The 26,049-nt window shown below is 37.7% G+C and overlaps 1 protein-coding gene across 5 annotated transcripts in view; it reads right to left on the reverse strand.

The window, feature by feature from the left end:
• WDPCP (WD repeat containing planar cell polarity effector) overlaps positions 1–26,049 on the reverse strand; it is a 297,960-nt gene that overhangs the window by 138,184 nt on the left and 133,727 nt on the right. For all 5 annotated transcript variants that reach the window (XM_061432772.1, XM_061432769.1, XM_061432770.1 and 2 more), the window contains exons 7-9: positions 19,206–19,320; positions 16,810–16,943; positions 13,113–13,304 (exon numbers count right to left, since the gene is read on the reverse strand). In XM_061432772.1, the coding sequence (XP_061288756.1) occupies positions 13,113–13,304; positions 16,810–16,943; positions 19,206–19,320 (441 nt within the window). The remainder of the gene's footprint in view (positions 1–13,112; positions 13,305–16,809; positions 16,944–19,205; positions 19,321–26,049) is intronic.

Genomic DNA, 26,049 nt, shown 5'->3' on the forward strand with positions numbered 1-26,049 from the left:
CCTGGGATTTCTTTGGAAGGAATGATGCTAAAGCTGAAACTCCAGTACTTTGGCCATCTCAGGCGAAGAGTTGACTCATTGGAAAAGACTCTGATGCTGGGAGGGATTGGGGGCAGGAGGAGAAGGGGACAACAGAGGATGAGATGGCTGGATGGCATCACTGACTCGATGGATGTGAGTCTGAGTGAACTCCGGGAGTTGGTGATGGACAGAGAGGCCTGGCGTGCTGGGATTCATGGGGTCACAAAGAGTTGGACACGACTGCGCGACTGACTGAACTGAACTGAACTGAATAATTAGTGACGTGAGCATATTTTCATGTGCCTATTGGCCATCTGTATGTCTCCTTTGGAGAAACATTTACTTCTGCCCATTTTCTGATTGGGTTGGATTTTTTTTTTTTTAATATTAAACTGCATGGATGAGCTATCTACATATGTTGGAAATCAATCCCTTGGTAGCACAGTATGCAAATATCTTCTCCCAGTCCACTGGTAAAAGGTCTCCTTTGCTGTGAAAAAACTTTTAAGTTTAATTAGGTGCCATTTTCATGCTTTTATTTCCAGTACTCGAGGAGACAGATCCCCCTCAAAAATATTACTGCAATTATGTCAGAGTGTTCTGCCTATGTTTTCCTCTAAGAGTTTTACAGTTTCTATTCTTACATCTAGGTCTTTTATCCATTTTTATTTTATTCTTGTATATGGTGTTAAAGAATGTTCTAATTTTATTCTTTTAGATATAGCTGTCTAGTTTTCCCAGCACCACATATTGAAGAAACTGTCTTTTCTCCATTGTGTAGTCTTGCCTCCTTTGTCGCATGTTTTCTGACCATAAAAACATGGGTTTATTTCTGGACTTTCCATCCGGTTCCACTGAACCATATATCTGTTTTTGTGCCAGTACTATACCGTTTTGATTACTGTAGCTTTGTAGTATAGTCTGATGTCAGGGCGCCTGATTCCTTCAGCTCCACATTTTTTCCTCAAGACTGATTTGGCTATTCGTGACCTTTTGTGTTTCCATACAAATTGTAAAAAAGTTTTATTCTAATTCTGTGAAAAATCTGGATAGGAATTGCATTTAATCTGTAGATTGCCTTCTATAGTAAAGTTATTTTGACAATATTGATTCTTCCAACCCAAGAACATAGTATATCTCTTCATCTGTTTGTGTCATCTTTGATTTCTTTCATAAGTATCTTATAGTTTTCTGAGTACATGTCTTTGCCCCCTTATGTATTTTATTCTTTTTGATTCATTGGTGGGCTTTCCTGGTAGCTCAGCTGGTAAAGAATCTGCCTGTAGTACAGGAGACCCCAGTTCAATTCCTGAGTCAGGAAGATCTGCTGAAAAAGGCTATCCACTCCAGTATTCTTGGACTTGGAGCCCTTGGTCGCTCAGAAGGAAAAGAATCCACTTGCAATGTGAGAGACCTGGGTTCAATCCCTGGGTTGGGCAGATCCCCTGGAGAAGGTAATGGCTACCCACTGCAGTATTCTGCCCTGGAAAATTCCATGGACAGAGGAGGCTGACAGGCTACAGTCCACGGGGTTGCCAAGAGTTGGACACAACTAAGCAACTTTCACTTAATGGTAAACGGTATTGTTTCCTTAATTTCTCTCTGTGAACTTCTGTTGTCAGTGTATAGGAATGCAAGAGATTTCTGTATTAATTTTGTATCCAGCAACTTTACTAGATTCATTGAGGAGTCTGGTAGCATAGTTTTCTGGTAGCATCTTTAGGATTCTCTTATATAGTATCAGGTCAACAGCAAACAGAGACACTTTTACATTTCTTTTCCAATATGGATTCCTTTTCTTTCTTTTTCTTCTCTGATTGCCATAGGTAGGACTTCCAAAACTATGTGGAATAAAAGTGGCAAGAGTGGACATCCTTGTCTTTTTCCTGTTCCTAAAAGGAATGCTTTCAGATTTTCACTACTGAGTATGATGTTAGCTGTGTTTGTCATATATGACCTTTATTATAAGATATGTTCCCTTAATTGGAGAAGGAAATGGTAACCCACTGAACTATTCTTCCTGGGAAAATACTATGGACAGAGGAGCGAGGTGGGCTACCATCCATGGAGTCACAAAGAGTCAGACACAACTGAGCATGCACACATGTTCCTTTAGTACCTACTTTCTTAAGAGTGTTTTTTTGAATCATAAACGGATATTGAATTTTCTCAAAATCTTTTACTTTATCTACTGAGATAATCATATAGTTCTTATTCTTCAATTTGTTAATGCAATGTATCACATTGATTTGTGTATACTGAAAAATCCTTGTATCCCTGGGATAAATCTCACTTGATCAAGGTGTATGGTTCTTATAATGTATTATTGGAGTCAGTTTGCTAGTATTTTGCCGATAATTTTTGTATCTATGTTCATTGGTGATGCTATGCTATGCTAAGTCACTTCAGTCATGTCTAACTCTGTGCGACCCCAGAGATGGCAGCCTATCAGGCTCCCCCGTCCCTGGGATTCTCCAGGCAAGAACACTGGAGTGGGCTGCCATCTCCTTCTCCAATGCATGAAAGTGAAAAGTGAAAGTGAAGTCGCTCAGTCGTGTCCGACTCTTAGCGACCCCATGGATTGCAGCCTACCGGGCTCCTCCGTCCATGGGATTTTCCAAGCAAGAGTACTGGAGTGGGGTGCCATTGCCTTCTCCGTGATACAGGTCTGTAATTTTTTTCATATCTTTGGTTTTGGTATCTGGGTGATAGTGGCCATATAGAATGAGTTCAGAAATGTTCCATCCTCTGCAGTATTTTAGAATAGTTTCAGGATAGGTGTTAACTCTTTAAATGTTTGGTAGAGTTCACCTATGAAGCCATCTGTTCCTGGACTTTTATTTGTTGAGAGTTTTTAAACTACTGATTCAGTATCAGTATTGGTAATTGATGTTTTCATATTTTCTATTTCTGGTTCAGTCTTCCAAGACTGTACTCTTATAAGAATCTGTCCAGTTCTTCTAGGCTGTACCAGTTTATTGGCATGTAGTTCATGCAGTAGTTTCTTATGATCCTTTGTGCTTCTCTCATAACTTCTTTTTCATTTCTGATTTTGATTTGGGCCCTCTCCCTTTTTTTCTTGATGAGTCTGGCTAAAAGTTTATCAGGTTTGCATATCTTCAAAGAACTAGCTTTTAGAATTGTTGATCTTTTCTATTGCTTTTAGCCTCTATTTCATTGATTTCTGTCCTGATCTTTGTAATTTCGTTCCTTATACTAACTTAGGGTTTGTTTGTTTTTCTTTTTCTAGTTGTTTTAGGCGTAGGGTTAGGTCATTTACTTTAGATCTTTCTGGTTTCCTGAGGTAAGCTTGTGATCCCTATAAACTTCCCTCTAAGAACTGCTTTTGGTGCATCCCATACATTTTGGATAATCTTGCTTTCTTTTTCATTTGTCTCTCAAAAAATATCTCATTTACTTTTTTTATTTCCTCTTTCATTTCTTCAGTGATTCAGAAACCCGACCTTATTGAATAAATCAAGAATTCCATGTTTGCAGCAGGAAATGCACAAGATAACCATGGACTATATTTTTATACCAGAGGGAAGCTACCCAAGATTACTAAGGTAATGACAAGAAGAGAAGCCAACTTGAAGAGAATCCCATTGCTCTAGTTAAAGAATCTGTACTTCCAAAAAGATAACAATTACAATTTATGAAACCCATTGAGTCAAATATGTCTAAATCCATGAGTTAATAATGTTATTTAAAAACAAAAACTAATTGATTACCTTCAGCGAGTGACAGAGAACCAATCCAATCTTGAAAACTAGTAAATAAAAGAAACAGACACTTATCCTGATTACACTATATGAATCCAGCTACTGGGAAAACACGTAGGAGATGAGTAGAAGTGTCTCATTATAAAAGTATCCCAACTAATTAAAAAATGTCATTAGATATCACCATTTTGCAACCTCCATGAATTAATGGACCTAAGCATTGAGCAGCAATAGTTACTAAAAATAAAAAAAGAGAGTCAACTAAAAGAGAGAAACAGAACCTAGCATCATATGCCTCCCAATTAAAAAACATTCCTTTACACATAGTCTTGCCAAAACTGACCACTAACTTGCAGAATTTTCAAAAGACAAAGAAGCATGCTGAACCACATCATGATGATGGGAACAACAAAATCCAGACTGTGGGACATTACAGTTTCAACAGATAACTTTCAATGAAAAAAATTAAAAAAGAGAATGGAGCAGGAACCTGTAGACTAAAAGAGATTTCAAAGACACATTAACATGTTTTAGGACTCCTCTGATGGTCCAGTGGTTAAGAATTCACCTGTCAATGCAGAGGACATGGGCCTGGTAAGATTCCACATGCTGCAAGGCAAGTAAGCCTATGCACCACAACTACTGAGCCAGTCGGTGCTCTAGAGCCTGCATGCGACATCTATCTGAAGCTTACAGGCTCTAGAGCCTACGCTCTGCAACTAGAAAAGACATGTCAATGAGAAGTCTGCCTCACTGCAATTAGCGAGTACTTCCTGCTCCCCACAACTAGAGAACAAAGACCCAGTGTGGCCAAAAATAAATAAATAAAAGACACATTAGCATGTTTAAATAGATAATATTAAATTGAAGCTTTGTGAGATACATACATAGGTGATGTATGAGAAAAAGTGTACAAGTCACAACAGAGGATACTCTGGGGGACTAGGAAAGGGTTGAGATTAAAACAGAGTTAAGTACATGGCACTATTTCTGATGCCTAGGAAAATCTATTTCTTGACCTGAGTGTGGTTACAGTGGTGTTTCTTTCACTTCAGTTCAGTTCAGTTTTCCAAATTTGCTGGTATATTGAGTGCAGCACTTTCACAGCATCGTCTTTCACTATTTGAAATAGCTCAACTGGAATTCCATCACCTCCACTAGCTTTGTATGTAGTGATGCTTCCAAAGGCCCACTTGACTTCACATTCCAGGATGTCCGGCTCTAGGTGAGTGATCACACCATCGTGATTATCTGGGTCGTGAAAACTCAGCAGTGGCCACAGGACTGGAAAAGGTCAGTTTTCATTCCAATCCCAAAGAAAGGCAATGCCAAAGAATGCTCAAACTACCGCCTTGGAAATACGGAATGAAGCAGGGCAAAGACTAATAGAGTTTTGCCAAGAAAATGCACTGGTCGTAGTAAACACCCTCTTCCAACAACACAAGAGAAGACTCTACACGTGGACATCACCAGATAGTCAACACCAAAATCAGACTGATTATATTCTTTGCAGCCAAAGATGGAGAAGCTCTATACAGTCAGCAAAAACAAGACCAGGAGCTGACTGTGGCTCAGACCATGAACTCCTTATTGCCAAATTCAGACTTAAATTGAAGAAAGTAGGGAAAACCACTAGACCATTCAGGTATGACCTAAATCAAATCCCTTATGATTATACAGTGGAAGTGAGAAATAGATTTAAGGGCCTAGATCTGATAGATAGAGTGCCTGATGAACTATGGAATGAGGTTCGTGACACGGTACAGGAGACAGGGATCAAGACCACCCCCATAGAAAAGAAATGCAAAAAAGCAAAATGGCTGTCTGGGGAGGCCTTACAAATACCTGTGAAGAGAAGAGAAGCAAAAAACAAAGGAGAAAAGGAAAGATATAAACATCTGAATGCAGAGTTCCAAAGAATAGCAAGAAGAGATAAGAAAGCCTTCTTCAGCGATCAATGCAAAGAAACAGAGGAAAACAACAGAATGCGAAAGACTAGGGATCTCTTCAAGAAAATCAGAGATACCAAAGGAACATTTCATGCGAAGATGAGCTCGATAAAGGACAGAAATGGTATGGACCTAACAGAAGCAGAAGATATTAAGAAGAGATGGCAAGAATACACAGAAGAACTGTACAAAAAAGATCTTCACGACCCTGATAATCACGATGGTGTGATCACTGACCTAGAGCCAGACATCCTGGAATGTGAAGTCAAGTGGGCCTTAGAAAGCATCACTACAAACAAAGCTAGTGGAGGTGATGGAATTCCAGTTGAGCTACTCCAAATCCTGAAAGATGATGCTGTGAAAGTGCTGCACTCAATATGCCAGCAAATTTGGAAAACTCAGCAGTGGCCACAGGACTGGAAAAGGTCAGTTTTCATTCCAATCCCAAAGAAAGGCAATGCCAAAGAATGCTCAAACTACCACACAATTGCACTCATCTCACATGCTAGTAAAGTAATGCTCAAAATTCTCCAAGCCAGGCTTCAGCAATATGTGAACCGTGAACTTCCTGATGTTCAAGCTGGTTTTAGAAAAGGCAGAGGAACCAGAGATCAAATTGCCAACATCTGCTGGATCATCGAAAAAGCAAGAGGGTTCCAGTAAAACATCTATTTCTGCTTTATTGACTATGCCAAAGCCTTTGACTGTGTGCATCACACAATAAACTGGAAAATTCTGAAAGAGACGGGAATACCAGACCACCTGATCTGCCTCTTGAGAAATTTGGATGCAGGTCAGGAAGCAACAGTTAGAATTGGACATGGAACAACAGACTGGTTTCAAATAGGAAAAGGAGTTCGTCAAGGCTGTATATTGTCACCCTGTTTATTTAATTTATATGCAGAGTACATCATGAGAAATGCTGGACTGGAAGAAGCACAAGCTGGAATCAATATTGCTGGGAGAAATATCAATAACCTCCGACATACAAGTGACACCCCCCTTATGGCAGAAAGTGAAGAGGAACTCAAAAGCCTCTTGATGAAAGTGAAAGTGGAGAGTGAAAAAGTTGGCTTAAAGCTCAACATTCAGAAAATGAAGATCATGGCATCCAGCCCCACCACTTCATGGGAAATAGATGGGGAAACAGTGGAAACAGTGTCAGACTTCATTTTTCTGGGCTCCAAAATCACTCCAGATGGTGACTGCAGCCATGAAATTAAAAGACACTTACTCCTTGGAAGGAAAGTTATCACCAACCTAGGTAGTATATTCAAAAGCAGAGACATTACTTTGCCAACAAAGGTTCGTCTAGTCAAGGCTATGGATTTTTCTGTGGTCGTGTATGGATGTGAGAGTTGGACTGTGAAGAAGGCTGAGCACCAAAGAATTTATGCTTTTGAACTGTGGTGTTGGAGAAGACTCTTGAGAGTCCCTTGGACTGTAAGAAGATCCAACCAGTCCATTCTGAAGGAGATCAGCCCTGGGATTTCTTTGGAAGGAATGATGCTAAAGCTGAAACTCCAGTACTTTGGCCACCTCATGCGAAGAGTTGACTCATTGGAAAAGACTGTGATGCTGGGAGGGATTGGGGGCAGGAGGAGTGGGGACGACAGAGGATGAGATGGCTGGATGGCATCACTGACTTGATGGACGTGAGTCTGAGTGAACTCCGGGAGTTGGTGATGGACAGGGAGGCCTGGCGTGCTGCGATTCATGGGGTCGCAAAGAGTCGGACATGACTGAGCGACTGATCTGAATATGTTTTTTATTAATTTTGTTAAAGAGATTCAAGTGGCCTTTTCTGAATAAGATATCTTGAAATTATTACCATACTCAGAAAGCTTTCGTTGAAGGCAATGGCACCCCACTCCAGTACTCTTGCCTAGAAAATGCCACGGACAGAGGAGCCTGGTAGGCTGCAGTCCATGGGGTCGCTAAGAGTGGGACACGACTGAGTGACTTCACTTTCACGCTTTGGAGAAGGAAATGTCAACCCACTCCAGTGTTCTTGCCTGGAGAATCTCAGGGACGGGGGAGCCTAGTGGGCTGCCGTCTGTGGGGTCGCAGAGTCGGACACGACTGAAGTGACTTAGCAGGAGAAAACTTTATCGAATGCTTATAGCTGAAAAGTTACAATATATACTCAAATAAGGTAAGAGAAAAGTAAGTTGGGTTGTCGTCACATTTTTGACAAAGCTAATGAATTAAATATTTCTAGGATGATAGTAATTACTTTTTTCAAAAGTAAATATAAAGAGTGTGCTCAGCCACTCAATCATGTCCAGCTCTTTGCAACCCCATGGACTGCAGCCTGTTGGGTTCCTCTGTCCATAGAACTTTCCAGGCAAGAATACTAGGATGGGTTGCCATTTCCTACTCCAGGGGATCTTAAGCATGTGTGTGTTAGTCACTCAGTCATGTCCAACTCTTAGAGTAGCCTGCCAGGCTTCTCTGTCCATAGAATTCTCCAAGCAAGAATACTGGAGTGGATTCCCATTCCCTTCTCCAGGGGATCTTCCCAACCCAGGGATCAAACCCTGGTCTCCTGCATTGCAGGCAGTTTGTTTATGTTTGAGCTACAGGGAAGTCCTGTATTAAATAAAAAGGACTACCTTGTGTATGATAGTAAACACAAAAACCACAGAAAGCTATTTTTAAATGAATTTTATAGATAAAAATGTTTTTCTTCATCCTATTTATTGTATATTTTTCAAAACAATTTTTTTTCCTAGACAACAAAAATCTCTCTTTTTCTGTTTCTAATTAAGATATGTACTGTTGTTTAGAGCTCTGTGGTATGCAATTAGACCTGCAGTTTTCTAATATCCATAAAATAAATTTAAAAATGTTCCTCCTTTGAAAGACAGATAATTTAGTCACAGAGAGCTTATTTCTATGTTTCCTTTGTTTTTTTTTTCCAGCTGCTTGTTAAGCCAATTTTCTACTTAGAGTCTACTATTAGAACACTCATTTGGTTCAGTATGTGGGCTTTATCCTTTCCATGGTCTGTTATGCAAAAGAGATGGCTTTAAACAATTTTTTTAGTTTGTTGTAAAGCAGTGGTTCTAACTTGGATGCACATGAGGATTACTTAGGAAACCTGTAAAAGAGTACTGATGTCACCTCCCCTCTGGAGACTCTGATGTAACTGGTCTCGGTGGGTCCCTTTGTAAAAGCTCTGTAGGTGACTGTAATGTGTTGCCAAGGCTAGGAACCACTACTCTAGGATCTTGCCACAGTCCAAATAAAAGCTTATTGTCTTTTCTGATTGAACTTGGATGAGAAATGATTGTTTAAAATTCTGTCATTTAATACATACAAAGATTAAATTGCTTCTTTATAAAGTTGCTACTTTTGTAGTCTGACTTTTAGGGTTTAAGAGTATATTGTATCTCTTATTCTGAAGATTAGCGTTAAGAAGTCTATTGATTGCTAGTGAAAAATATTTAAAGATATATGCCTGAATATTACCTTTATAGACTAGTAGTTTTAGTTCATGTTTTCCTAAAAAATATGCTACAATTCATGGTTAAAGACTGTCTTCATACACACAGAAAGAAACAATTATTTCCCCAGACAATTATTCCAAAAGACATTCATTTTTTTGCATATAGAAGTTCACATGAGGTTCTGAAAAAAAAAATCTTTATTAATTTTTCCAACAATTTAATTTTGATAGATTGAAAGGACCAAATCTAAGACAGAAGCTACTTGACAAAAAAAATTATTATATATCTTAATATATTAAGATAAATATATGCAGTCAGTGGTGATAAGTAAAAATCAGGTACAAATATCATATAAAACTTAATGAAAATCTATTCAAATACTTAAACAAGATGGATAATTTTCCAAAAACACAAAATAAGGAAAATGACTCAAGGAAAAAACAGAATTCCTGAAAAACAACCGTTGAAAAATGGAATCAGTGATAAAAAATAAATCTATCTTCCTTGAAAGACAGCACACCCAGACGCTTTTATGTGTTTTACCAAACATTCAAGTATTATATGATTTCTTTTGGTACTGTTTCACAGAGGAGAAAAGAGAAAAGCTTGTCAAATCACTCCACAAGGCTAGTACAATTTTGATATGAAACTTAGGATAGTAACTAAAAAAAAGTAAAATTGTGTACCAACCTTGCTGCCGCTGCTGTGGCCGCTAAATCGCTTCAGTCGCATCCGACTCTGTGCGACCCCAAAGATGGCAGCCCACCAGGCTCCCCCGTCCCTGGGATTCTCCAGGCAAGAACTACTGGAGTGGATTGCCATTTCCTTCTCCAATGCATGAAAGTGAAAAGTGAAAGTGAAGTCACTCAGTCCTGTCCGACTCCTAGCGACCCCATGGACTGCAGCCTACCAGGCTCCTCCGTCCATGCGATTTTCCAGGCAAGAGTACTGGAGTGGGGTGCCATTGCCTTCTCTGTATCAACCTTGAGCAAGTTGTAAATCTTCTTTGAAAGTTCCCCCCTTATTCTCTCTCTAGGTAAAAACAATCATTTCCCACTGTCTCCTGTACTGCTAACATATGCTCTAGCCACAGTACTTTAACACTTTAGTGTACACATGTGTTTTCATATTTGTCTCTCACTGGTAGACACTAAGATCCTTGCAGGCAGGGAAAGCTTTGTATTCATATTCTCTGGCATGAAATACAGTGCTACTCCATGGTCAGGGCTTCCCAAGTCACTCAGTGGTAAATAATTCACCTGACAGTGCAGGAGACATGGGTTTGATCCCTGCAATAGGAAGATCCCCTGGAGGAAGAAATGGCAACCCACTCCAGTATTCCTACCTGGGAGATCCCATGGACAGAGGAGCCTGGTGAGCTATAGTCCATGGGGCTGCAAAAGAGTAGTACAGGACTTAGGGACTAAACAACAGCTACTCCATGCTCATGCTTAACAGCTGATGAATGATGTGAAGAGAGAGAGAGTGAAAGTGTTAGTTGCTCCATCGTGTCCATTTCTTTGCAACTCCATGGACTGTAGCCCACCAGGCTTCTCTACCCATGGAATTCTCCAGGCAAGAATTCTGGAGTGTGTTGCCATTCCCTTCTCCAGGGGATCTGCCTGACTCAATGATTGAACCCAGGTCTCCTGTGTGGCAGACTGGTTCTTTACTGTCTGAGCCACTAGGGAAGCCCCAATTCTGGAGTGGGTTGCCATGTCCTCCCTCCAGGGGACCTTCCCAACCCAAGGATCAAACCCAGGTCTCCTGTATTGCAGGAGGATTCTTTACTTTCTGAGCCATCAAGGAAGCCCAAGAATATTGGAGTGAGTAGCCTATCCCTTCTTCAGGGGAACTTCCCAACCCAGGGATTGAACCAGGGTCTCCTGTATTGCAGGGGGATTCTCTACCAGCTGAGCTACCCAGGAAGCCCAGGAAGGGCATTTCAGGTAGAAATACCTGTAATCTGTACAGGTGTGCACTGCTTGCATGCTCAGTTGCATCTGACTCTTTGCAACCCCATGGACTATAGCCTGCCAGACTCTCTTGTCCATGGAATTTTCCAGGCAAGAATACTGGAATGGGTTGCCATTTCCTACTTCAAATTTGTACAGGCAGAAGGTGAGAAAGAAGCAGTGAGTACATCATTTGGCTAGAATATTGATTTGTATAAAGAAATAACACTGGAACAGTAGGTCACAACCAGTCGGGGCAGGGAGTGCTTTTCAGTGCGGAAGCTAAGTTTAGCTGAAAATCTAATGAAGGCATTTGAACAGGCAATGGCAAAATCAGACCTGTGCTTCAGAATTCAGATGAGCACTTTTGTTTTTGAGCTGCCTGGGACCCATATGGTTTAAATCCATCATTTTAAAAATTAGAAAACTACAGTCAGGGTAGGTGATCTACCCAAGACCAAAGACTGTATCATTAGTTAAAAGCAGGCTGAACCTTACAGGAGTAAACTTCATTCAAGTCACATAGTATATGGCCCAACCAATAGGCAAACTGAAGTTTATCGAACCACAAAGTCCATAAACTAGACACGGGGAGATTAAGTATGTGGACCATATGTATATACCCTTTTCAAACAGTCCTAATTTCAGGTAATAAGTTCATTTCAATAAAGGTAATTTGTGTACTGTAAAACTAAAGGTTGATTTATGCTATTTTTTTTTTTTTACTTTTATTGTAAAACAGAACATTTAAAAGAATTCTAGTTGGCTTTATTACATGAAGTCATTTTGATTAGGTCTTTTATTCAGTTAGCTTCTAGATCCAAGATCAATATGATGGTAGGCACAAACAGGAAGTGAATAGGAATAAAGCACTTCTTTATCCTTACAAAATCCATACGTGGAGCATTAAAAGTGTCTTAGTTACTACAACAAAATTGGAAAAGTTCCAGAAAAAGGTAAATTAATTAAAAAGGGCTCTTCAGCCTTAAGAGATAGCCTGTAAGTTTATAAAGTCAGAAGAGGTAAGTGGGGGATAGGGAAAACTTGTACTTGTTCATTATCTCAGAATACTAATTCTGAAAAATACTTCTTAAAGTCTAAAAGATAATGGATTTAGAGAAAATACAGGAACATACAATTTTACCTAGACAAAACATACCATTTTACCCACTGAAAAACCACGTTGAGGAGGTTGTTTTTTCAATTTAAAGTTACATTAAGAAAACAGAATTTCAGACTCAAAGTACTGATACAAGATGAAAATATCCACAGGTTCATGATAATGAATGATGACGGAACATTTTCAGAAATAGACAGGGTGAGATCTCATATACACTTCCTAGATTAATACTTTTGGTGTTTGTGTCCCAGGCAGGACACTAGATTGAGAAGGCTGCTCCTCTAAGGCCCTCCTTACAAATCCTTGCCCCAAGCCATGGTTTGGCACCACAGAGTCTTATAGAAAACAGGCATCTGACTACTGTTTGCTGACTGACTAACTGATGTTTAAAGAAGGTGGTTAATAACACAGCTTTGAAAGGCATGAAATCATGAGCAAACAGTAATGACAGCACTAATAATGACAAGAATCACAATAGTAATTGAGATTATTAATTAATACATGTAATAATAGTATTACATCATTATTGCTCTAAATGCATCTATTAACTTGGATATTTTCATTCACTCTGTTTTTCAAACAATGAAACCACAGCACATGGAGGTTAGTAATCTGCTCAAGGACAGAGAGGTAGGTAGTGGCAGAGCTAGGATTTGAACCCAGAAGCTTGTGCTATTAATCACTATGGTATTCGGGCGAGTCCTGAAACTGTCGGTGGATCCTCCAGATGTGATACTTTCAAGGATCCCATTTCATATGTAATTACTTTTGTTGAATATTTGGAAAACAAATTATAGATTTTAAAAAGCATTCACACTTATTTCAGAATAGAAAACTAATAACCCTATTTTAGTTTCTCTTCAACAAAATGTATATATTTACTTTAGATTTACCTCCAGCTTTCCTTGAGCATAACTCAGGAGCAGCAGATTGGCTCTATCCTTCTCAGAAGAAATGGGGGTCCAAGGCCAAGCATCATCACTGACCAGTGGCCACCAGCAAACAACTCTATCTTGAACACAATTGATAGCTAGATGACGCTGTGTTGTCCTATTTACTGGGCCTGGGATTTCATAATAGGAAATCTAATGGTTTAAAAAAAAAAAAAAGACAAGGATCATTTTTAAAAGGCAAAATCCTCAAAGTATTACAAAAATTAAAGCATCTGTAAATGTAGATAAATGCAAGTAAATATGCATGTTAAACATGTGCTTAAGGAGGTGTCAGAATTTACCAAATTCTTTTGACACATACATAAAAAAGACATATGTTCAAAATTCTCCCCATTTTTAGCAGAGGAAAGGAAAAGGAAAAATGTGAGTTGGGGAGGAATTGGCCATAGCAATCCCAATCAATACCAAAATGTACAGTCATGGTTGCTTGACAGCATCAACCCACACATAGGCTTTAAGACCAGCTATATTAACTGACAGGTTCAGTATTGCTGACCAACAGTGTCGGACTACTGTTTAAGACGTAACATGTTAACAGTGACTGACAACAACAAAAGGAAAAACAACTTGAGGCAAATATCGCTTTAAAGACATATATACAAAAATTCTGCATAAAGGGATAAGCCACAGCATCATGCGTAAAAGTTTATGCAGCTTCTGAGAATTATGCTTTTCTTTCTTAGGACGGATTTGTAGAATTTATTATTCAAACTATGTTATTTTGGAACATGGTTATTTGAAAACATAAGCACGGCACCATCTGGGTGACACATGCCAAGGAAATATAGATTGCACCGTATTTCTGCTTAAGGAATTAATGGAAGGTTGATAGCTTGGAAGCAAAAAAAAAAAAAAAAAAAAACTATCTTGCCATTGCTGGTCAGCAATAATCGAACCACTTTCTGGGGATTAAGCGCATGGCTAAGCCTACTGGACCAGACACTAGCAAAGGGCAGGGGGTCTTCTTATCAGAGAAATGCTTCTGGAGCCAGTCTCACTACATGACAGATTGCTTTCATATTCCTGTCTGCAAGGCAACAAAGGATGGCAGTAATGCGATAATGCCAGAGTGCAATGGGTGTTAAGAACCCGTTGCATTTATGTATTGTATTTAGTAAATAATCAGGCTCATCCAAATTGTGATCTCACCACTCAACCAAGGCCATTAAAATCAAGGTTAATGCTTTAATAATCCTCTGCTATTTTTTTTTAATATGGTCAAAAGGAACCCTTTTCTATTTGCATGGCCATAATATTATTGACCTCTTCATCCTCTGAATGCACATCAAAAGGAACTGAAATCAAAGTAATTACCAGTGTTGTTCTCTCATGGTAAACATTTAACTCCTTGCACTGTCCCTTCACTGTTAAATGAATTGGATTTTTAAAATGTAGACAGGAAAACTTGCTAAAGGTGAATAATTTCATGATATTTCCATTTTTCTCTGCCAAAACTGTTTCAGTCTAAAAGAACTAAATTATGATATAGCTGTAAAGAAGAGCAGGATTGTAATACTCTACACTATTTCCTTGTTTTAAAATCCAAATGGGCAATGACAGACAACACAAATTACTATACGCTCTAAAGTGCAAATTCTTACATTTAAGTTCTCAATATCACTATTTTAACCAGCTATCTTCTTATTTGAAGGAAATAATGAAATTGCTAAGTCCTTAAAAATACACAAACATTATTTTGACACCCTACCTGGCACTTACACATGTTACTTAAGAACTTCTATATAAGAAAACAGAGTTAAAACAAGAGGCTGCCACTTTCAATCCTCACATAATGTAAATCATGTATGTTATCTGAAATTTAATGTTTGTTTCGAGTATTAATGGTTTACTATTCTATCACAATGGTCAAGAGGGCAAGTGAAATGAACAAGTTTCTTAAAATGTCCTTCCAATAGATAAATGGCAGTTTTTATCAAATATTAAATACCTATATTTAAAATATTGAACTAGAAAATGAAATCCATGGTTTCCAGAGGAAAGCAGGCTACTTCTTCTCTAATGTAAAGAAATGACATGGAGTGCTCATGTTTTTAATTTCTCATATCTAATGACAGAATGAACAAATACTTAACTCCCTACTCAAGGTGTAGGGCCCATATACTCAGTCTATTTTTCACATCTTTTCATTAGAAAAGATGACATCCTAACAGTTTCTCTCTGCTCTCATTAATGGGGAGCTACTATCCTTAAGCTGAGAAGACTGCCAAACTACCCACCACACTTAAGATGAAGAAAGTAGGCATACAAAATTTTATATAAATACATTAAAAACAGTTACTTTAATAGTTAATGCATTAAAATTAATGCATACTGGTGCATTTTAAAGACCAGTATTAGTAAATTAACAACATTTCAAGGAAAGCTAGCCATTCTGGAAAATAGTATTCCATTAGGAATGTTAAACCATTTTTTACTAGACAAAATATATGAGTACTACAGATTTTCAGTTTAAAAGAATCAATATTATACAAAGTGTTATAGAAGCTATACAAGGCTTGCAAACAAAACCAAATTATAGTTTATTACCATGATGAAAAAGTTAATGTATTTTATCCCATGTTAAAAATCTTTTTTATAAGAGTAGATTTTTCTGATAAATAAAATTAAATCCCCCCACACCACTACTAACTCAGTCACAATAAGAAATAACCCAAAAGAACCCAAAAGGGCAAAAGGTTAGGTCAAATACTATTAGACTTTTCAAACACACACGCACACACACAGTTTCAGGCCACAAAGCTAGCTTTTAAGAATCTTTGCCCTTGTTATAGATACTCCTGGTACAGTCTAAGTGTGCATCTTTTTTAAGGAAGCTGTATATCATATATCAGTCTTGTTCCCAGTGAACAGTGAACTGTCTCAAATCCACGTCACAGAGGCTGGATCAATCTTGCAAACACAAGTCACTGCTGAAAAGAGGCCTTGAACTGAAACAGCCTGGAAAATGTATGAGATACTCATTCTAGCAGAGAGTATGCCTTCCAAGCAGTTAAAATGTAATGTGGCAAAACTTAAATTAAACACATCATTTAAAATAAAAATCCTGCCTTAACAGATGTAAAGTCCCTGATACAAGGAAACAAATTACCTGGAGTTACTGAAGGGAAAGAGACTAACACATGAAGGAGATTTCTTTTTTGCATTTTTCTCCACAGTTATAGCTGATGTTGGGAGAAAGGGGATCTTCCCACTCCTTGTTTATTACACTTTTCTATTAACCTTTGAAAGTGTTGTCTTCTTTCTTGTGAAATGGAAGCGAGAGAGCTAGAATAGTGATACGGGGTCTTAGGGAAAAATGAGAATGGCATACATACTACTGCCAGCAAGAAAACCATTTTCAAATGTGTAACTTGCCTCTATTATCTTTCTGATGTCCGTAAGTACGATGTAAACTGCTCCAAGCATGCCACTGTTAGACCCCCATGATGAGAGTAAAAAAAGAAAACTTTGAATGGCCACTGTTTCTAGTTGATCAAGCTTAATCCTATACTATGAATAACTCTGTTTTTTTTGAAATCCATAATCATTTAAGAAAAAAGAGCATAACATCAACTCAAGCAATACTCTAGCATACCTTAATAATTAACAATATGACCATATACATTCAAATCTCTACCTTATAATCCAAGGCTGAGAGCTTTTCCAGTCTTTTGTTTATATCAGGAGAGCTCATCTTCTTGGAAAACTGAATAAAACATAGTTTGTTTTGTGCCAAAAATGATAAGATGATGAAGCCGTCTGTGAGAAGAGCTTAAAAAAAAAAAAGATTTGACAATACTATCAAGTACTAAGTTAGAATAAAATAATAACAAATTAATAGTTTCTTCTACTGAAATGTTACAAAAAGCTATTTTCAGAAGATAAATGAATATTAATTGAAATAACTGAAGTCTCCTAAATATCATTGTGGACATTTCCCAATGATAATAAAGATATTAGAAAGAAACAACAATAATCAATCTAATCATGCATGGATTTGATATTTTTCCTTTCCATGAGACCATTTCAATATACACTGATATTTGGGGACAACCTACAAATGAGATGTATTTGGAATAAAGGTAGGAAAAGCATAAAACACTGTTTCATATCTGAACGTAAAGATAAAAACACTTATTTGTACTTAGCCTTTAATCCTGTATTTATATGATACAAACCATCTGAGAATAAATTGGATTTATTAGAGGATACAGATCAGTGTTCTCCACCAATTTTTTAAAAAAATTTTCATCAATGAACTTTCTGAAAGTATACTAGCTGAATGAACTAAAACATATTATACCCAATATATTATATAAAGTAATATGTGATAATGAAGATTAGCAAAAACATTTCTACAGCTATATTTCTAAAGCACACAGTTAATTAATTTGCATTAATTTGGGTTACATAAAGAGCCATTAATGTTATAAAAATTACTGATAAAAACATGTAGTAGGAATTTGAGAAATGTTTTACATTGTTCCCAGCAAAAAGAAGTTATTGAATGTTTTATATATTTTTTTTTACTTCCATATCCCTGGCTGTGCAAGCAGTAACCACAGTAGATCGACACAATTACAGGAGAATCTGGAGAACTGCCAAGAAATCACATTGTTATCATTTACTCATGAGAATGTATGTATTATTTGTGGTTTAAAGAAACAAGTGAAAAAAGATATCTCAGCAACATGAACACTTTTGGAGGTCTCCTTTTAATTCTAATGGAGGACCACCAGAATGACAAAATCATCACAGCCACTATTTTATTTGCAGAATCAATGAAGGGGTCAATTATTAGACATGTAAAAATGGAACCTCTTCCACAGGAACACTTCCTTAGCATCATGATCCTACAAGGAAGAAGAATGGCATACTCATAACCCTATCCCCAGCTTATCATTATCAGGAATACTACTAATGATAGCCACACTGCAGAGTGCTTTTCTCTAAGAAATTGTGTCTGCATTATTCAGAGATACTAGTGAGCACACACAGCAGAAGGGTTTCTATAATCTTACCTCTGTCCTTTCCACTAGACCACACTTTCCTTTGATTATTCAATTTAAGATATGGAAAAATTTCAATCTCTAATGATAATGCAATCTGTTTCTTTTAATTTATTTAATTGGAGGCTAACTACTTTACAATATTGTATTGGTTTTGCCATACATGCAATTTGTTTCTTAGACCTTTTTTTTCACCTTGAATTAAAGTGCAGTCTTAAAACTTTAGGAGTCAGCACACTATAGTGCAAAGAAAATGGGTTCAAATTTCAGCTCAGTCATTTTGGGGCTGTTCCTCAGTATCTCATTGGTGGGCATGTTCATCAGTATCTCAGCTTCAATTTCCTTATCTATAAAACAGAAATAACTATATCTTACAAGGAACAGTTGTTTTAATTAAATTATATAGGTAGGCTGGTACAGCGAAGAGCCTTTTAAGGATTAATAAATGTCAGTATGCTACCTTTTCAATAATTGGCTTAAAGTCTTTATGTGCTTTGTAGCAATTATATACTAACTGTAATATCACTTTACAGGATTCAGATTTATCTTGTATTTTTGGCATTGATTTTTTATTTTTAGAAATACTGCTCAAACTCTCTCAGAAGTTAGTATTCATAGACTTTGGTAACAAAGAATGTCCTAAGAGCCAAAGAACAGATTTTGTTTTTGTTTTTGTACTAGGTGGCTGTGCTGACAAATTGGGGTTATTTATTCAAAATTCATGTGAAAGTGAAAAATATTTGAAATGTCAACACACCAAACAAAACACCCACCTCTTTCGAAAATATGTTCACTTTTTTAAGGAAACAGTAAAAAATACTCAAGAATACTAACAATTGACAAAAACTTTGACATTAAATATTAGTTAAAACTTGTATTGGTCCCAGGGGTTGTAACTATGCTATTACAAGCAATTACTTGTGTTTTCAAGTCCCTAGTGGTAATAATTAGTCTACCTGTTGACACACTATTTCTCCTGCCCACTGTTAATGCAGGCAATTGATTTGCACATGGGGGTAATTACCATCACTGATGGTGTCTGAGATGAGCTTCCCCACCAGGCTTCTGTCAATCACCACCTTCTCCAGCTGCGGCCCAGAAAGGCTTAGGGACACCAGCACACCTGAACCAAAGAGGAGCTAAAAACAGGTAAAGAGAGAGGGGGGGAGGCAGATATACCAAGAATCAGAATCTTTTAAAAATTTCTCCCCAAATGTACAACTTATACAGATATGTACATGTATATCTATACCGTGGAATTATAAAGAGTTCTTTGAAAAACAATCACTGACATTATGAGTAAAAAAATACAGGTGGTTAAATGGTGGAACACAGTAAGTGCACTGATCAGTGCTATATGAAGAAACCGAATTTAGTCCATGTTTATTAGAAGTGTAACCTTTTAATTACTTGGAAAATAACCATGTTTATGAAAAAACTTCCTTGTGCTGCATTCAGAGATGTGATGTGTCTTACTGAAATGTTTTCAAAGATTACTATTTATATTAGTAATTAAAAGAAGATTTCTTAACATTTGAATAGGGATTGCTACATAGTAAACAGCAATCATCATTACAATGTTAACACCAAGTATTATGATGTATCTGGAATTTAAACTCCTTGAAATAAAGATGTCTAAAATATTAAAATACATGTAAATCCAAGGCAATTAAAGCACAATGTTAAACGTTAAAATTCATAAATAAGTACCACACACCAGAAATAACTTCTCAAGGAGAGATAAACACAGTAAAGTACACAGGCTTTATTAATATTACTGTTCACCCAACCACCCAACAAAAGATGTCTGGATATCACCATTATGGTTTTATACTGCTCCTTTTCATTTGTGGCAGTATAATTCATTCATCTCCAAATGTTTAAAACTTCTGAAAGGACTATGCATATGTGTATGCTTGTTATCTATGAGATTATGAAATATCAACATTGGAAGAAATTGTTTCACCTTCAAGGCAACAGACTCAAAGCAGATGAATCATGTAATAGCATATGGTATAAGAAAAAAAAAACCAATTGTCAGTAAACTAATCACAAACATGCTAGCCAAATCCAAAGACAACTATGATTTTAAACAAAACAGGGGAATTCCCCACCTACCTAGGCATCATGTCCCAGCTAGAGAGCATGATTCTGTGACAAGACATACTGGGACATGTGTGAACAATGAGCAGCATGAGGGACCAGGTGATTATTATATTTAAAAAAGACAACTATTCCCTACTGTCTAACAGATTCCAGGCATATGAACCAGAAAAGAAACTGAAGGGCCCCATGTGATTAAGTTCAGTTCAGTTCAGTCGCTCAGTCGTGTCCAACTCTTTGTGACCCCATGAATCACAGCACGCCAGGCCTCCCTGTCCATCACCAACTCCCAGAGTTCACTCAAACTCATCATGTGATTAAAGGAACTGTCAGTTTCACGTTAATTTACCCCAAAGGGGCCAGAAGGCAGCGGAAAGGAGAACTTAACTGTATTGGTATGGGAGACTAATAAGAGAAGGTGAAGGCACGTTTGTTCCAAGAATTTCAAACTACTTCATAAATTAATTAATCTCTACTGAATTATGAATTACATCCAGCCACGCCATATACTTGATGACTAACACTGATATTTTCCTTTTAGGGATTACCCCCATAACAATATAACATGTGGTCTTTACCCCTACATTCTCCCTTCTCAAGCAGGCAATTTTAGGGTCATCTTTCATATCTAGTTCTCCCCCTTATAATAGTTTTTCCTCCTCTCATTTATTCAGTCTCTTCCTCATTTATTCAGAAAAGTGAAGCTGCTCAGTCATGTCCGACTCTTTGAGACTCCATGGACTGTAGCCTACCAGGCTCCTCCATCCATGGGGTTTTCCAGGCAAGAATACTGGAGTGGGTTGCCATTTATTCAGAGCACCTCTAAAATTTGTCCTTTTCTATTTATTTTTATCTACTACAATTTTACACCCATACTCTTAAGCAACTCTTTTCTTCATTATCTACTATTAGTTCCTAATGGATACTAGCTAGGCCACTTTTATCTTTATATCTTAAAGATATATCTCTTTATATCTTTAAGCTATAGCTTAAAGATATATCTCTTTATATCTTTAAGCTATAGCTTAAAGATATATCTCTTTATATCTTTCTATCTTATCTAGTGCCTAGAACAATGTCAGACACAGAGGAGGTGCTAACTAAATGCTTAGAGAAAGAATTATAATTAATTCATGATAAGATTAAATAATTTCCAGTTATTAATAATAACTTATTCCTTAAGTTATTAAGGAAATCTGGTCTCATTTTCCACTCCCACATGACATGGAAGTTCCTTCTTTAGCATCTCTGCAGGCATCCTTCAAGGATCCAGCCATGCTTGAATACTGCCAGTAACTAGAAGCTGCTTTAAACAGATAACTAATGAAGAAGTAAAAAGGTCTCCTTCAGGAGACAACATTTGAGTACAGATCCAAATGCAGTGAAAGAACAAGTCATATGATTACTTGAAGATAGGGAATTTGAGGCTTAGAATGGTAAATGCAAAAACTCGTGAGGTCAGAATGTGCCTGGGAAAACTGACAAAAGGTAGGCCAGTGTGCCTTGAAGGGTGAGGAGTGAGTGAGAGGGATGTCAGAGGATGGAGTCAGCAAGGTAGTCAGGGGACCTTGTTGAGGAAAAGCCATAGGGTTTTAAGCAGCAGTGAATTATAATTTATATTTTAAGGAAGGATCAGGGCAAAAGTAGAAGCAGGGAGACCATTAGGAGGCTACTGCAGTGGCCTGGGTGAGAGATGATGATGGCTTGAACTCAATGGCAATGCTAGAGGAAATAGTACATGGATATATTTGAGACGTATTTTAAAGGGGAGCAAGTGGAGCTTGCTGAAGAATTGGATGTAGAAGACAAGAGAAAAACTCAAAGGTTTTTGGGCTGAGCAACTTGGTTTACTGAGATGGGGAACACTTGAGGAGAGGTAAATTTAGATTGGGAGAATCGAAAGTTTGGTGTGGACATGTTAAGTTTAAGGTGTCTATGGACATATAAGTAGAGATATCAAATAGTCTGAAGTCTAGGGTGAAGTGGGGGCTGGAGATTATATTTGGGAGTCATCAACAATGTATGGTAGTGTTTAAAGTCTTGGAACAGAATAGTGAAAGTCGCTCAGTCGTGTCCAACTCTTTGCAACCCCATGGAGTATACAGTCCATAGAATTCTCCAGGCCAGAATACTGGAGTGGGTAGCCTTTCCCTTCTCCAGGGGATCTTCCCAACCCAGGGATCAAACCGAGGTGTCCCACATTGCAGCTGTATTCTTTACCAGCTGAGCCTCAAGAGAAGCCCAAGAATACTGGACCGGGTAGCCTACCCCTTCTCCAGTGGATCTTCCCAACCCAGGAATCAAACCGGGGTCTCCTGCATTGCAGGCGGATCCTTTACCAGCTGAGCTAAAAAGAGTGAAGAGGTCATAAGGGTGGAGACCTAATCTAATTAACCTGGTGTCCTTACAAAGAAGGCGACACACCAGCGGGCTCTCTTTCCATGTGCACACATAAGGAAAAGGCCAAATGGCAACGAAGAAGACAGTTGTTTATGAATCAGGAAGAGAGATCTCACCAGAGCCCAGCCCTCACAGCAACCTGGTCTTGGACTTCATACTTCTAGAACTGTGAGAAAATAAATTTGTTGTTTAAGAAAAAAAAAAGGAGAAAGAGGCCTAACAACTGAGCTCTGGGACATCTCAATCTTTAGATGTGTTATAAGATCAGGTTAGCCCTCTTATTGACACCTAGTTGGGGTACTTATTAGGATTAAGGTATGTCTATCATTTCTGATTTCCAAATGTCATGTGTTCTAGAAGTAGCCCTAACACCAGATTTTGGAATAAGAGGGTATAAGCAAATTAATAAGTTAATTAATACATTTTTATAAAAACAATCTATAGGGAAGCATAAGTTTCCAAGTACTGGTGCCAAAGATATTTCTGGATATGGTAATGGCGATAACCAGAATTAGGGGGTAAAAATAGTATGAGTCTCAGGAAAAGAATATGCTAGCCCAGACAGGAAAGTATCTCTCCCTGTTTCCCCAAAAAGTTAGTTCTTAAGCCCTCCAAAATGGAAAAAGCCTATTTTAAGATTTGGCAGGACAAGAAGGAAAAAGGGCACCAAGATATCCAATTTCAAGGAATCAGAGAATCCAGCAGTCCAAAAAATTAAAAAAGAGCAGACAAAGAAGCAAAGGGAGATACCTCTGGAGCAGATCTGAGCTTGAGAAGAGATCCACAGAATGAATAAATAAGAGGGCCTATGGGATTTCCCAAAACTCTGCCAATTTTTTTTTATATATTTTATTTTTTAACTTTACAATATTGTATTGGCTTTGCCATATATCAACATGAATCCGCCACAGGTATACACATGTTCCCCATCCTGAACCCTCCTCCCTCCTCATACCATCCCTCTGGGTTATCCCAGTGCGCCAGCCCCAAGCATCCAGTATTGTGCATCAAACCTGGACTGGCAACTCTGCCAATTTTAATGTAATTCCCTGTGTAGAAGATGACTAAGGCAAAATAGGAACTGAAACTTTCATTTCCCCTGATACCCTTCCAGACAGAAGTACCTTCCTTGCTAGTTATGCTCTGACCATTATTTCTTTCTATTGTCTACATAACTTTTTCCTTCTCATGTTTTTAAAATAAGCTCATACCAGAGAGGTCTGTCTTTTTTTAAGAAACTAGGAAATGATCCCCATGATCTTCAGATGATTCCTCAAATTGGTTTCTCTTAACCTTATTTTGAATACTTAATTAGAAGTGAAATGGCACTGGGAGAAGAAAGAAATTTTTACCAGCTGACATCATTAAGCAAAACAAAAACATAAGCAGAAACAAGAATCCAAGTTTCATTCACTCAGTGGATCAAAAATATGTGAGTGCCTCCTATATATGCCAAGTATATAGACAGGGATATGATGATGAATGATCTAGGCAAGTATTGGTAAAATGTGTGTAGGATATAGCAGAAGATTTCATCTCAGAGAAGTGGAGGTTTTGGTTAAGATAGATGACTGCTTCCTAGAAGAGGTAGTTTAGTAGCCATAAAGAGAAGTACATCATACATCATGTATTGACCAATGCATCATAGTCTCTGAAGAAGAACCGGTGCAGTAAGTAACTGTGAATGAGCTCTTTTATAATAGTGATCACAAACAATTCAACTGAATTCAGTATTCTCACTGGCTACGGAAACTCTTCCCAAATCCATGTGATGATTGTCATATCTGAGAGAAGTGAAAAGTAAAGAAAGGCATACAGAATCAGTACTAAAAATCAACCCTGGGTTATAGGTTTAATCCACCCTTTGAGAGTGAAGTCATGGACAGGTAGCCAAGACTGATCCCATGAAATCATCAGGTGACATGTGGGAGACAACAGGTGCTAAACACTACAATCCCGAGAGGTAACAAATTAGTATGACCATTGGAGTAAATTCTAGGGTTGAAGCAAATACTTATTAAAGTATTATAAACCACTCCTCAGGAGGCCCAGTGAGTTTGTATCAGGATGGTACCTGACGCCTCCCTCAACCTTGACCCCCTATCCAATCCATGGGATAACTTCTGGAGAAATTCAGAACTATAGACAGGCAAACCATTTTACATTAAGGAAATCTATAATGAAGGGTAGGGTCACTGATCATTTTAACAGATAACCTGCTGGAAGAGAGATAACATGTTTTCTGTAATTTATTCCTTCATTCAGCAAACATTTATTGCGTAGAGAGAAATCATGCCTGACTAATCCATTAAAGTAGAGAGACATAAGTGAATGCAGTTAAGACAAGGATAAGAAAAAAATTTTAATTGACTCACTATAGGGAACTGACTAAAGCACAAGAAACAAAAGGACAAGAAACATGTATTCTTCTGGATAGAGAGGTGCTAACAATGGGGCTTCCCAAAGATTTGTGTGATGTTATGCAATATAGGGAACAGATACATTCCTGGAAATTTGCCTGCTAAATCTATTGCAAATTACAAAATCTCATTTTTGTCACTTATTCTCATAAAATGAGCGATGCTGCACTTTAATCCCTAACATAATTTTAAATCCAACTCTTATATATATACATATACACACATACATAAAATAATTACATACAATAAAAGTGAGAAAATATTTATAATATTTTATGAAATTCACAAAAGAACATGGTTCAAAGGTAAATCTTGTATTTGCCCATAGTTTTAAAGATCTCAAGGATAAAAGCAGTGGTAAGAAGTGAGTAGGATAGCACATTACTTTTGTACAAAATTTTACAGTTTACAGAGGACTTTAATACACACTCTCTAATTCATATAAAATGTCAGTACAACTCTGGTACATTGTAAATATGTAAATTAAAAAACAGTAATAACAACATTAATCCTCATACTAATTCACAATCAGGAGGGTAAAGCAACTAACCAAAGTGAAAGTGTTAATCACTCAGTCATGTCCAGTTCTTTGCAGCCCATGGACTATAGCCCACCAGGCTCCTCTATCCATGGAATTCTCCAAGCAAGAATACTGGAGTTGGTATCCATTTCCTCCTCCAGGGGATCTTCCCTACCATAGATCAAACCTGGGTCTCCTGCACTGCAAGCAGATTCTTTACCATCTGAGCCACCTAATCAAAGGTCTCATCATTTGTGGAGAAATAGAGATCAAGACATAGGACAAATCCTGTGTTCTTTCCCCCACTGCTTAGGAACTAATATCCTTTTACTTTCAGTCAGGTGATTTCCATGTAGTACCTATCTGGTTTTCTTCTCTTTAGCTCCTTCTTCAGTCTAAACCCGCTTTCCTCTAAACCAGTCGTT

This window comes from Bos javanicus, chromosome 11 (genome assembly GCF_032452875.1).
Source record: "Bos javanicus breed banteng chromosome 11, ARS-OSU_banteng_1.0, whole genome shotgun sequence".
In the NCBI taxonomy this organism is placed as follows: domain Eukaryota; kingdom Metazoa; phylum Chordata; class Mammalia; order Artiodactyla; family Bovidae; genus Bos; species Bos javanicus.